Below are 14,517 nucleotides of genomic sequence, written 5' to 3'. Positions count from 1 at the left end.
GAGAGGAAGATTCATTCATCCTAAACCTCAAGCGACAGTCTTGCCTCAGGTAGTTTCTCCTCTTAAAGAGGAACCAATGCAAATCAACCCTTCTCGCCTATCACAGGGAGAATGCAGATTGCTGCTCATTCTCATCAGCTCAACAATTGTCCCAAGCGTTTGGGAACTCCCGCTCCTAACTCGGCAAGGAGAGACTAAGTTAGTAGTTCATTCCTCTCCAAAGCTTGCATTCTCTCAGTTACTCTTCAAGTGGCCAAGCGCTTCAAGCAAGTCTCTGCACTGTTGGATTCAGGCGCAGCTGGTAATTTCGGCACATATGAATTGGTCCAGCGATGGGCATTACCAACCGAGACTCTGCTTCATACTATCTACCTCACAGTGGTTGTTGGAAGCCGCATCCTAGGGGGTGCAATTTCCCTTCAGACTCAACCTCTGCAAGTCAAGATTGGTGCTCTGAACTTTTCATGTCATACCCAGGGCCACGTATTCCATAGTACTGGCTCCGTCTGCATAATCCTCAAATTGACTGGAGAAGCTCACAAATCACAGCTTGGGGATCTTCCTGCTTAGGTTCTTGCCTCCAAAAAGTTCTTCCAGTATGCTCTGCAATACCATCTCATCTGGATACTCCTCCACCTTTTCAAGAATTCACTAATGTTTTCAGTAAAGCCAGTGGTGATATTCACCGTAAATGGGATTGTCCAACCACTATCGCTTACAGAAACAAAGGCCATGACTGACTATATCCAAGTGAATTTGGAAAAATAGTTCATCCATCCTTCCACCTCTCCCGTTGGTGCGGGCTTCTTTTTCATAAGAAAAAAGGATGGAGGTCTGCGCCCCTGCATCGACTACAGGGGACTGAATGACATCACCATTAAAAACTGCTGACCTCTCCCTCTGATCACAGAGCTTTTTGCCCAAGTCAGTGGAGCCACCATCTTCACCAAATTGGATTTGCGAGGAGCATATAATCTGATACAAATTCGGGAAGGAGATGAGACCACATTTAACACCCACAACGGTCACTACGAGTACCTCGTTATGCCCTTTGGTCTCAGCAATGCTCCTGTAGTATACTAGCACTCTGTCAATGAGAACTTCCGCAATCTGTTGTACAAACATTTTGTTGTCTATCTTGATGATATTCTCATATTCGCCAATAATCTGGAAGAACATCGCCAGCAAGTAAAGGAGGTTCTGACAGGTCTATGTTCCGATCGTTTCTACTGCAAATTAGAGAAGTGTGTCTTCAAGGTCAAGTCTATTCCCTTCCTGGGATATATCATTTCAGATTCTGGTCTCAAAATGGACCTGGAAAAGCTCCAAGCAATTCAGGAATGGCCGCTGAATACTCTCAGAACTGTTCAGCGTTTCCTAGGGTTTGCAAACTACTATCGCAAATTCATAAAGAACTTTTCCACCATCATTGCACCTATTACCGCTCTCACCCAGAAAGGTGCCAATCGATCCCGATGGTCAGTAGAAGCAAAGGAAGCCTTCCAAAAAACCAAACAGAAGTTAATTTCAGCTCCTGTTCTTCGTCAACCTGATGTCACACAGCCATTCATCTTGGAAGTTGATGCTTCTTCCATAGGAGTCGGAGTTGTGCTCTCTCAACACGCTCCTGATGGTTTTCTCCACTTCTGTGGATTTTTCTCCAGAAAGTTAACTCCGGCTGAGTGCAACTACTCTATTGGAGATCAAAAACTTCTCGCTATTAAGTTAGCCTTGGAGGAGTGGTGCTATCTTTTGGAAGGTGCTGTGCATCCCATTTCCATTCTCACAAACCACAAAAACCTCTTATATCTTAAGACAGCCCATTGTCTGAATCCGAGGTAAGTCAGATGGGCTCTCTTCATCTCACATTTTAATTTCAAATTGTCTTTTTGTCCAGGGGTCCAGAATCCAAAGGCTGATGCCCTCTCTCGCTCCATGGAGCAAGAAAATTAGACTACATCCACTGAGTACATCCACGGTACAAGAAGTTTGCTGACAGGAAGAGGAGAGCAGTTCCCAGTCTCAAGGAAGGTGATCGAGTTTGACTCTCTACACGAAATCTGCAGATAAGAGTGCCATCCATGAAATTTGTGCCCCGCTATATTGGGCCATTCGCCATTGAGCGCGTAATCAACCCAGTTCCTTTCAAACTCAAGCTACCTCCCTTTCTGAGGATACCAAATTCCTTCTATATTTCTTTATTGAAATCACTCATACTCAGCCGGTTTCATTCTGCACTTCCAAAGGCACCCAAAGTCCAGACTCATCGTGGAGTTGAGTACGAAGTAGCAAAGATTCTGGACTCTCTAATCCGGTATGGACATCTCCAATACTTAATCGACTGGAAGGGCTACAGCCCAGAAAAATGTACCTGGACTTTTGCCTCTGACGTCCATGCTCCTCAGTTGATTCGAGCGTTCCATGCGAAGTTTCCACAAAAGCCTAAGAGGTGTCCTGGGGCCACCCAGGCTGCATGCCACAGTTCCCTCCTAAACAACAGTATGGGCACAGCCGTGTTGGACTCTGTCACCTGACGCTTTTCCTCCACTCAGAGTGCTGATCGCAGCATCCAATCCCTGGGGATCCTCCCCTATAAATTCCATTTCCAGACTGGCACCTGTTGCCAGTACAGCATCACTTCTTGCTGAAGTTACAGCTCAGTGATAAGCTCCCAGGTACTCTGTATCTGAACGGTCCCAGTTGCTATATCTGGTAAACAAGTCTCCTATACCATCTTGCACACCAGTCTGGTTTTTATCACTGCGACTTGTTCTTACAGCCACCATTGGTTCCAGCCGATACCTCCAACCATTGGTCTCACTCGATGGTTCCAACCGATCAAGTACATCAATTCATCAACATCGGACTCATATCACTTAAGTTCCTCAATTCATCAACATCGGGTCAATCAATCAAGTTCATCAATTCTTCAACATCGGATTCAAATCCATCAAGTTCTTCAAATCATCAACATCGATCTCAAACCGATCCAACTCTCACTCCAGCATCATTGGTCCCAATCCGATTCTGCTCATTCATTCAATATTATCATCTCCAGTTCTAATTCTAACCTGCTATTTAATAAAGACTTTCCAGTCTTGTTCTCACCTTCCTGCCCATCATCCTCTGCAGCTCCTCTACCTTCTCACAGCAATACATGAGGAAGTCCTGGCTCAAGCCACCCAGGTTTAATCACACCTCCCAAGACTCCCCTTCAGCCTCCAAGGCCTGTTCCAGCCCAAACCAATCCTCAGGCGTGACTGTCTGTTTTTGAAGGTTTCTAGAGTGGAAGCCTTTGAAAATGTGTGAGGAAGCGAGTTCCATAGTGTCAGGGCCGGAAAGCTAAAGGCTTAAACCCTAAATGAAATAAGGCAGATTCTAAGTACTACTAATAGTCCTTCATCTGCAGATCGTAGTAAGTGGTGTATTAGGTACCTTGGATCCTGGTTATGTAGGGCTTGAAAGTCAGTAAGCCAATATTGAAACAAATTTGCCATCTTACAGGCAGCCGGGGAAGGGAGTAGAGAATGGGTGTTACGTGGCAGAAGCGAGGCTGGTTAAGTAACAGTTAGGCAGCTGCACTTTGTAATAGCTGCAAGCTGTGAAATTTATTTTCTGGGAGACACAGGTAGTGGGCATTGTAGTAGTCTGAGCGTAATGATACAGATGCATGTATGAGTGTAGGCAGATCTACTCAGGTAATTTATAAAGAGGACACAAGAAGCATAGTGGTGTTATCTAAAGAAAGGCAGTTAATTTCATTTTTGAATGTGATCTGACCTGTATGTATTTTTATATAATGACATAATTTGTAGGCTGTGATTAGGGTATTAGATATGTTTTGAGGTGTGAATGACATTAAATGTTTCCATATGGAATTAATTTAATTGATTGGTTGACTAAAACATAAGTGCTGCTAACTAAGGAATGGTTATGTCTTACCATCCACACATTTCAGTTATTCAAATACAAACCTGTGGAGCTGTCAGATCATATCCAAGAGCCATATGCAATGAAAATGTGCACACACTGGCAATCACTACCACTGCAGGTGCTATGCCTGATGTGATGCTCTGCACAAACCCCGCTTTCTCCAAAAACGCTCTCTCTGCCCTTCTGGTGGCTAAAAAAGATGGTATTAATATGTGACAAACAAGATTATATTTACAGTCTCTGAATTACAATATTCTTACTAAGCCTAAATGCACACGGGTATCAAGATAAATTCTTATTCTATTTGTTGTAGAATATAATGTAGTTTTTGCAGTTATGATGTACTTTTCAGGCTTCAGATATTGTGAAACACATTATTATTGGAGTTAAGATAACGCAGTGAATATCACAGAAAATAACAGTAACTTAAGAACACATAGCAGCAGTTGATTAGATGTATAGAAATATCAAAACAATTGTCAGAGAAACTATAGTAAATGTCTAATATATGGAACAATATACATAATAAGCCTATTGCAGGACAAAAACAAAAACAAAGAAAATAAAGAAATGAAATTAGAACGTGGCCCAAGGTATGATCTAACCCCCCACAGCTCAGAGAATGAGCACAACAACACAGCATCCATTACTTAAGACGTCAGTACAAATTAAACACAAAGGGGGAGTAAACAGGATTTTGGTACTTACCGATAAATCCCTTTCTCCGATTCCACAGGGGACACTGGAGTCTCAGTACAGTGGGATATAGATGTGGGATAACCGGGAGCTGGCACTTTAATAAATCTGAATAGTAGCTAGCTCCTCCTACAGGTCAGTCTTAAGAAACTGTGCCCGAGGAGAGCAGGAAAATAGAATAATAGAGGAGAAGAGAAGCTAGAACATACATGAACAAACAAGCAAATATACAAACAAATCAAGCAGACCTTGAAGAAAAACGACTGTTCAAACCAGGAAGAACAATAACCAATGCAGGTGGAACAGCGCCGGGTGGGTGTTCAGTGTCCACTGTGGAATCGGAGAAAGGGATTTATCGGTAAGTACCAAAATCCTGTTTTCTCCTTCATCCACTAGGGGACACTGAAGTCTCAGTAGAGTGGGGACGTCCCAGAGCGCACATCCCGGACGGGAGAGCACTGAGAACCCTGCAAAACAGAACGGCCATACAGTGAAGCAGATGCCTCAAACGTTTCAAAATGGTAAAACTTTGCAAAAGTATGCCGGCCTGACCAAGTGGCCGCCCGACAAAGCTGGGTCAGGGAAACACCACGGGCAGTCGCCCACGAAGGACCCACCGAGCGCGTAGAATGTGCTGTGATTGAAGTAGGAGGTTGTTTTGATGCAGCCAGATAGGCTTGTCTGATTGTCAGACGAATCCATCTAGAAATAATTGCCTTAGAAGCCAGTCAGACTTCTGGAGGGATGCAGTCTTATCGACATAAATCCGAAGAACCCGGACAACGTCTAGGGATCTGGAAGTCGAAGAATCGTCTTTAAACACCGGAACCACAATCGGTTGGTTGATGTGAAACGCAGACACTACCTTAGGCAAAAAAGATAACTGTGTACGTAGCTCAGCCCTATCCTCATGAAAAATGAGGTAAGGCAGACGACAAACAAGCTCCCCTAGCTCCGACACACGCCTAGCAGAGGCGAGCACCAAAAGGAGAACCACTTTCCATGATAAAACTTTCAATTCCACCGTCTGTAAAGGTTAAAATAGGGAAGAGTGGAGAAAAGAGAGGACCAAATCCAAATCCCATGGGGCCGATGGAGGGACAAACGGAGGTTGTAACCTGACAACCCCTTGTAGAAATGTTTGGACATCCAGCAATAATGCTAGTTTCTTCTGAAAGAAAATCGACAGAGCCGATATCTGAACCTTCAAAGATCCCAGATGAAGACCTGCTGATAAACCAGCCTGTAGAAAAAGAAGCAGCCTGCCTAAGTTGAATTCTGACGGTGATGCACCCTTGCGTTTACACCAAGAGACATACGCCTTCCATATACGATGATAGTGCTTTGAGGTGACTTTTTTCTAGCCCTTAACATAGTAGGAATCATCCTGGAAGGGATACCCTTTCTTCTTAAGATAGCCCTTTCAACAGCCACGCCGTCAAACGAAGCCGCTTTAAGTCCTGATAGATAAACGGACCCTGTTGCAGTAGATCTTCTTACAGAGGAAGAGGCCATGGGTCGTCTAGCAATAGAAGACATAGGTTGGAATACTACGCCCATCTGGGCCAGTCTGGAGCCACCAACAGAACCTTTACCCTTTCTCGTTTGAGTCTTTGAAGCAGACGAGGAAGAAGTGGGAGTGGTGGAAACAGGTAAACAAACTGAAACCGCCAAGGAGTTGTTAGAGCATCCACTGCCACCGCCTGTGGATCTCTTGTCTGTGAGCAGTAAAGTGGCAGTTGATGGTTCAACGTCGACGCCATGAGATCTACCTGAGGGAGACCCCAATGTTGAATCAGTTGTTGAAAGACCTGTGGATTGAGCATCCATTCTCCCGGATGACTGTCTTGTCGACTGAGGTAGTCGGCCTCCCAATTTTCTACCCCTGGGATGAAAATTGCTGATATCGCAACAGCAAATTCCTCTGCCCAGAGAAGAATGCGGCCAACCTCCCCCATGTCGGACAGACTCTTGGTGCCGTCTTGTCTGTTGATGTACGCCACAGCCGTGGTGTTGTTGGACTGCACTCTGATGGCATGGCCCTTCTACAGAGGATGTGCTACCTGAAGAGCACAGAACACGGCCCTTAGCTCCAAAATGTTTATGGGCAGTACTGCCTCCAGTCGAGTCCAGCGGCCCTGAAAGTGTCTTCCCCGAGTCACTGCCCCCCATCCTCTCAGACTGGCATCTGTGGTGAGGAGAATCCATTCCCACATTGCAAACCGCTTGCCTGCCAATAGGTGAGAGGAATTCAGCCACCAAAGGAGAGATGTTCGAGTCCTGGGTAACAATTGAACTCGCTGGTGAAGAAAAAGGTGGGACCCTGACCACTGAGAGAGGAGGTCTAGTTGGAATGGATGGGCATGGAACCACCCGTATTGGATGGACTCGAAGGTCGCAACCATCTTCCCCAGAAGGCGAATACACAGGTGTACTGACACCCTGCGATGATGCAGTATCAATCGCACCATGTGTTGGATGGAGGTGACCTTTTCCTGCAGAAGAAATACGCTCTGCTCCACCATGTCCAAAATCATCCATAGGAAAAGCAGACGCTGAGTAGGCTGTAGATGAGATTTTTGGTAATCCAGGATCCAACCATGTTATAACAGAAGGTTCTGTGTTACCCGGATGTCCAGCAGTAATTGAGTGACTGACGGAGCCTTGAGAAGCAGGTCGTTCAAGTACGGGACGATAGTAACCCCTTGAATCTGAAGAAGGGCCATCATTACTGCCATGACCTTCGTGAACACTCTTGGTGCTGATGAAAGACTGAAAGGTAAGGCCTGAAATTGAAAAAGAAGAGGCCCGCACTGCGAACCTAAGGAATGCCTGATGAGGAGGCCAAATGGGAATGTGGAGATAGGCATCCTTTATGTTCAAGGATACGAGAAACTCTTCCCTCTCGAGCCCTGCAATGACAGACTGCAAGGACTCCATTTTGAACTTGAAGGTCCGCAAATAAGGATTAAGATGTTTCAAGCTCAGAATGGGTCTCACTGAGCCATCCGGCTTGGGAACTACAAACAAGCTGGAATAAAAGCCTTGACCCTGCTGATGGATAGGGACAAGCACTATTACTCGAGAAGACAGTAGCTTTTCTATTGCTTCCTGTATTACAACCCGTTGTCCGCTGATGCCGGCAAACCGGTTGTGAAAAAACGAGGAGGAGGTTGGATCTGAAAATCCAACGTCAACCCCTGAATAATGATGCCCCGGACCCACGCATACTAGCAAGACTTGATCCAAACTTCTTTGAAATTGTGAAGGCGAGCTCCCAACCTAGGGTTCCCCAGGAGAGAAGGGAGTGCGTCATGCCGGAGGCTTAACTGAAGACTTATCCTGCTGGGAGGAGGATGCAGTGGATCTACCCCTGCCTCTGGAACCAAGGGAGATAGCGGGAGCTCCTCTGCCACAACCCCTGAATCTCCCTGGGATACGAAAGGACCGACAGGACAGTCCAGCAAAGGGTTTCCTAGGAGGAGGAGCAGCAGATCGGAGATAAGTGGACTTACTACCTGTGGCTTGAGATATCCACTTATTCAGTTCCGTTCCAAACAGAGCTTCCCCTGTGAATGGAAGTGCTTCCACAGCTCTCTTAGATTCCGCATCCGCCTGCCATTTTCTCAGCCACAGGGCTCTGCGGGCTGAGACAGCCAAAGCCGAGGATCTAGAGGAAAGACTACAAATATCTTTTGAAGCCTCTCCAAGAAAATAAGCTCTGCAATCTGTTCCGCTAGAGGAACCAGATCCTCCGTCGGAACACCAGTCTTAAGGCCCTCAGCAAGCTGTGTAGCCCATGCTTCCACCGCCTTGTTGACCCAATAGCTGATTAATGCGGGTTGAAAGGGACACCCCCGCTACAGTGTACATAGACTTTAAGGTAGTTTCTAACTTCCTGTCAGAAGACTCCTTTAAAGAAACTGCTCCTGGAACAGAGTGCACCGTCTTTTTAGACAGATTTGACACTGAAGGGTCCACTGAAGGAGGTGTTTTGCATAATTTCCTTCTCTCTGCAGGAAAGGGATAGTAGGATAAAAGTTTACGTGAGATCTGAACCTCCCCTTCCTCTGTATCAGGCATGTCGTCCTCTTCCTGATCATCCCACATAAGGGGATTCGGTGTTAGTCTGCTAGCAGGGACACTAGAGGACGATGCCAAGGGAGGAACCTGGGCTGACATAACCCTTGTGAGCCCTTCTACAGACCTGGCTAAAGACCACGCCCAGTCTGGTTCAGAGAAGGCAGACCTCTGAGATCTTTCAACTTCTCTCTCCCTGCGAGAAGCTTCCAGCTCTGCAGACATTTGAGACATGACTGATGTAATTTGATTAGCCCAAATAGGGTGTTGTGGGGATGCTGCAGTCTGTGTTTCTGAAACACACTTCTCACACAACAGGGAAATGGATGATAGTCCCTGTGTAAACTTCTCTGCACAATTCTTACAGGAGAAAGCTTTTTGTGCAGCCTTAGACCCCTTTGAAGTTATGGTATCAATTCGCTGTTCACACACACACACACACACACACACAGAGAAAAGGTAGTGATACACACAAACACACACAGAGAGACTATTTAGAAAGAAGAGATTAAGGGCATAGAGGGAGATTATGCTATTAACCCAGCCCAACCAGCACTGATGCAGAGACCAGCGCTGTGTAACACAATATACTGTGCTGTAATCGCTGTGTAAACACAGTCTAACCTGCTTTTCACAAGTCTAACCCCACTGTGCAGTCACAATCTGGGCATACGGGTCTCTCTTCTGCGTTTGTCAACAGCCTGTGTCTTCTAAAATGGCCACCAGCCTCCTTCTGGGAGCGCTGGGGCAGCTGGGAAGCAGAACTGTGTGTTAGCCTCCGCCCCCTCCAATCAGGCGCCTTTCAGCGCTGTATCAGTTGCTACTTTTTAATGCCCGCCTGTCATTTTCTCCTTGCCACCCTGCTATTCAGGGTGCCAGGAGTCACTAACCTTCTTGCTGCCAAATGCTCCCGGCGGCGGGCTGAGCTAACGAGGGACCGAGACGAGCGCCGTATGCAGCGCGTCTGGGTACCCCCCAGAGACAGTGGTCTCTGTAGCTGAAGACCCCAGCGAACGCCACAAGCAGCGGCGGTGAGGTCTCCCCGGCAGCTCCAACGAAGCAGACAGGCAGAGGCAGTGGAGCTGCCAGTCTGATTCTCTTGCTGATCGAGGATCCGTGATTTTTAGCAGAGAGCTCTTTGTATGTGACCAGCTCCCTTGGCACAAATTTAAGACTGACCTGTAGGTGGGTATAGAGGGGGAGGAGCTAACTACTATTCAGATTTATTAAAGTGCCAGCTCCCGGTTATCCCACATCTATACCCCACTGTACTGAGACTCCAGTGTCCCCTAGAGGATGCAGGAGAAAAACTGTTATAAGGTATCTAATAGTCAACATACACAGTTAAGTACCTTTAAAGCATGCCTCAGACGGTCATTATTCTTAACTTTCCTCCTACAAATCATTGGAGGGCAGACAAGTATGGGTGTCAGTCACACACATTCACAGCTCTCACCTTGGGGCCCTTTTATCAATAGTAACAGTTGCCAATGCAGTATGGGCGCGATATTAGCACCATGCTCACACTGCAGTATGCGATCAAGCTGAGGGGATAAAACTCATAAATCTGACAGTTTCACATACCCCACAGACACCTATTGGTGCTGCTGTCGGAAATGGAGGGACATCTGCTGTGATCCCTCCATTATACATCTAGGGAATGCTAAATATTTGCTGGTATTCCCCGAAAACGTTTTTGTTTTCGGGGAATATGCTGCAAATATTTAATGATAAATAGGCCCCTTGTCATATGATGCCTGACAGGAGAAGAAGGCAGAGGATGATTTTACAATGCACGGAAAAGATTGAGCTTAGAGGGGCATTCCAAGGTATCTCTGGTCTCTTCATCATGTGCAATGTGACTGTGGGTGCCAAGGTAGTGCCATGACACGGTCAAACTTCTCAGATTTATGTTAAAAAACATTTTCTCATGGTATTGCTGCTTTAACTTTGATGCTTCCCTAATTGATGGCATGAATTCTAACAAATGTGGATAGAGTTGGCTTGATCAGTGTGTGACTGGTTGTGGAAAGATTTTGTACTGGTTTTTAAAGCTATTTTGCTGGGAGGTATGCCAATATGACAACCACCAGCCCTATATGCAACTTTTTACCTGATGAAACAAATTTATTGTTTTGCACATAACACAGATAATTACATAGATTATTCTGTTTTACTTTACACAAATATTTGGTTCAGTCATGCTTCTAAGTTCTGTGAGAAAATGACAGTCTTAAGTCGCTTACACACTAACGATATTTTGAACGATCACGTTATCGTTCCAAATATCGGCTAGTGTGTATGCCAAAAACGACCAGCGATGCGTGCTCCCGCTGGTTGTCTACGATAACCTCAGTTGGCTGTACATGCAGCCCAATCTGGGGTTATAGTGAGCAATGCCATGCTGCTGAATGAAGTATGGCCCCACTCCTCGCCCGCGCCATCGTCCGTCGCTGGTCCCCGCCGGGCCTGCCGAGTACGATATCGCCGCATACACACATTGTGTAGTGTGTATGCAGCTTTTTAGGTTCCAGTGAAGCAACTACCCAACCGCCATAGTGTGCAAAGTGGGCTATTAAAACAGTACAATACAGAACCTGCACTTCAACAATGATAAAGGGAAAGCTTGTGTGACCAACACAAGGAAATATGGTCTATTCATGTTGATATAAAATACACTCAGTCAAGAAGGGAATAACAGACACTATAGTTACAGTTCTGCAATACATACCAAACTGTTACCAACCTTGTATATTGTGCATAAAAGTCTTCTCCCATACATACATCTTAATAAACCGAATACTGTTTAGGATTTCATTCATAAGCCGCACTCTCCGGTCTGTGACCACTATGCATTTTTTTCTAAAGTATGCAGTAAGTTTTGATGCCAGCATCTGCAGGTAAACAAAAAGTAATTCCACATATACATTTTAGTCCCATTTATACTTCAAAATGTCTACATAACTTATCAAATACATTACAAAAAAACAATATGGCTGCCAAATTAATAAAAGCAGTTATAACTTGTTAATTGACATGTTAGATAATTTATCTGGCCCATAAGGAAACCCTCTTACCATGAGTGAATAAAACACAATGAATGCAGTGGAACCTATGAGTGCTGAAGGGCCTAGGAAGAACACTGTGTACAGCATTCCCAGGAGAGCGATAAAAGGACCAGCAGCTAGCAAACAGCCTATCGATGCTGCTTCATACAGCCGTTGACCATCACTGGAGCACATGTTGACAAGCTGCAAAATACACAAATAAGTACATTAACTCAGGTAATCATTTGCACAGCATAAGTTCCTTAATCATACTGTACATAACACGGCAAATCAAAAGAAAGGTTCATTACTGTATGTCCACTTGCACTGTGCCACATCTTGAAGCATAAAAACAATTTGACGGCAAATTGGAACCATTTTGCCCATCTTGTCTTCCCTTATAGGGTAGGCTTATTAGGGTTAGGGGTTAGGGATGGGTTAGGTGATTGGTTAGGTTGTTAGGGGTTAAGGGTTGTTTGCGTGAAGTTAGGGCATTAGGGTTAGGAGTTTCTTAGGGTCAGGGGTTAAAGATGTTTGGGTATTAGTGTTAGGGTAAGGGTGGGGGTAGGGGTAAGTAGACATATACTCATGGCCAGATCAGCGATGTTCAGCTGGGGAGAGTATCTGGGATATGACTCCATAATAGCCACAATATCGTGATCGTCCCTTATCACTATTGCAATTAGTTCTGAATCTTTATCTCTTAAGCTCCTAACATTTGCATACATAGTGCATCTCTTACTCCTAATCATGTTCAGACATTACATAAAACAATGCCAATGATTTGGTTTATTACCTGGTCTCAGATATTGTTTAATGTTTGTTCAACTGTTTGATTAACTGTTATGCAAATCACACTTTGTTATTTCCACACAACATATTTGCCACAGCCAGCTCACGCCTCGGCCAGCCGACCCTACTGATTCTAGAAAACGTAATTAATACAACTCAAAATTCTTTGCAAATTTTAGTTACATTTCATTGTTTTGGGGCATATGTATCAAACTTGATGTGAGATAAAATTGTGAGATATATATCACCAACCAATCAGCTTCTAACTTACATTTTGCAGGCTGTGTTTAAGAAATGATAGTTTGGAGCTGATTGGTTTGTGACATATATTTCACAATTTTATCTCACATCAAGCTTTGATACATATGCCCCTTTGTGTGATCGTTTTTGGTGGTCATAAGAGGTGGGAATTGGTTTCTGTAAAATAGAAGTGACTGAACATAATGGGGTGTGACTAATGTTAGTCCTGATTTATTTTCCTAGCATGTTGTCAAGTATGAGTAAATTATGAAGAAAAATGACCATACCTTTAAGAGCTCCAAATGTGTTATATCATACAATTTGCATAACAATATACCACAGATTATTTCAGAATTCCAAATAAAACATTAAAAACACCTACAGTATATTAGAGAGTCTCTAACTGGCACATTACACCGAGCTTTACCTCTCCAGTTGTAATATCCTTTGATTCTTTCAGTTTCAGGATCTTTTGGAAAGCCAGGCCTAAAACTGCTCCCTTCAGCCGAATTCCTGTTCTATAGTTCATTGCCCAGCTTAGTGCAAAAGACCAAGACCTGACTAGCTCTGCTGCAAAAATGCCAAAGGCGAGAAGCAGGCCATAAAGGAGATCTGGTTCCGCAGCCTCTGAGTACTCAAGCAGTGCACGGATGAAGATTGCCTATAAAGAAATTTAAAAAAAACATTGCAATAAAATAAATGACTTATCTAGTAGAGAAATCCATTGCAAAACAGTTTAGATAATTTTTTTAATTTCTATTTTGAGTTCAACTAACAATTGTTAAACCTTAATGATCCATCTGTCTGTCCATAATGTCCCAGTAAAATAATGGCTAGCAAAATGAGATTGCACTGTTTGTTATATTTACCCTTTAAACAATTTTTAACTGCATACCTTATAGTATGACTCTATTGTTATTCATGGTAACACTTGTGGTTCTAGCTACTCTGTCATAGCCAGACTGCCTTGGAAGCTTCCCAAACTGAAGAAGTTACAATAACTAGTCCCTCTGATGTCTATTCTTCTGTGCAGATGTAATTCTGGCTTATTGGCCTGCTACATAAACAACAAAAACAAATAAAACACCCTAGCGCTGCACTCAAGAGCAGCAGAAGGCGTCCAAATTAAGTCACCAACTTAAACATCAAACATATACAACAGACAGTCTCACATTGCGCTCTGGATTGTCCCAGCAGAAAAAAGTCCTAATCCTGTGCTGTGATCACTGTTCCTCTCGGTTTCAATGATTGTCATACATATAAATAAATACAAAGAAAAAATGCAATAGTATAATAACGTATCAATAAGATAAATTCCACATGTTAATCTTTTCAGTAGAGGTGTGGGTAAATATACTATTCCAAGAAAGGTTCCCCATTCCTGTTGAAGGCTCCCCACACGTGATGGATAGGTAATTCAGAGGTATTCTCTTACATGAATGCTTACTTGTAAACAAGTGCTGGTAAACTCATAAAGGTATCTTTTATATTGAACCCTCTGTCAGAGGTAGTTTCCAATCAATGGGAATTTTTCTCTCCAAAGGTATATGTGAAAAATCCAAACACATAGTAGAATGTAGTTAAAATATTACTCAACATTTATTATTAAAAAATGTAAACAGGAGTATAAACAACTGTACTATATGAGATAGATGGTATACAATTCACTGGAGAAGATGGAACCCGGGCATCCTAAAACAGTGAATATGGTAGAGTAGTAAAAATATCC

At 44.0% G+C, this 14,517-nt stretch overlaps 1 protein-coding gene across 1 annotated transcript in view; it reads right to left on the bottom strand.

Moving 5' to 3' along the window:
- LOC148480599 (ATP-binding cassette sub-family C member 5-like) overlaps positions 1–14,517 on the bottom strand; it is a 198,807-nt gene that overhangs the window by 131,019 nt on the left and 53,271 nt on the right. The window contains exons 4-7 of the mRNA XM_088454116.1: positions 13,216–13,449; positions 11,787–11,960; positions 11,456–11,603; positions 3,975–4,123 (exon numbers count right to left, since the gene is read on the bottom strand). Coding sequence (XP_088310242.1) covers positions 3,975–4,123; positions 11,456–11,603; positions 11,787–11,960; positions 13,216–13,449 — 705 coding nt within the window. The remainder of the gene's footprint in view (positions 1–3,974; positions 4,124–11,455; positions 11,604–11,786; positions 11,961–13,215; positions 13,450–14,517) is intronic.

Source organism: Taudactylus pleione, unplaced genomic scaffold (assembly GCF_031769625.1).
Source record: "Taudactylus pleione unplaced genomic scaffold, aTauple2 ptg000609l, whole genome shotgun sequence".
In the NCBI taxonomy this organism is placed as follows: Eukaryota; Metazoa; Chordata; class Amphibia; order Anura; family Myobatrachidae; genus Taudactylus; species Taudactylus pleione.
This window is presented reverse-complemented; position numbering and strand designations above follow the sequence as displayed.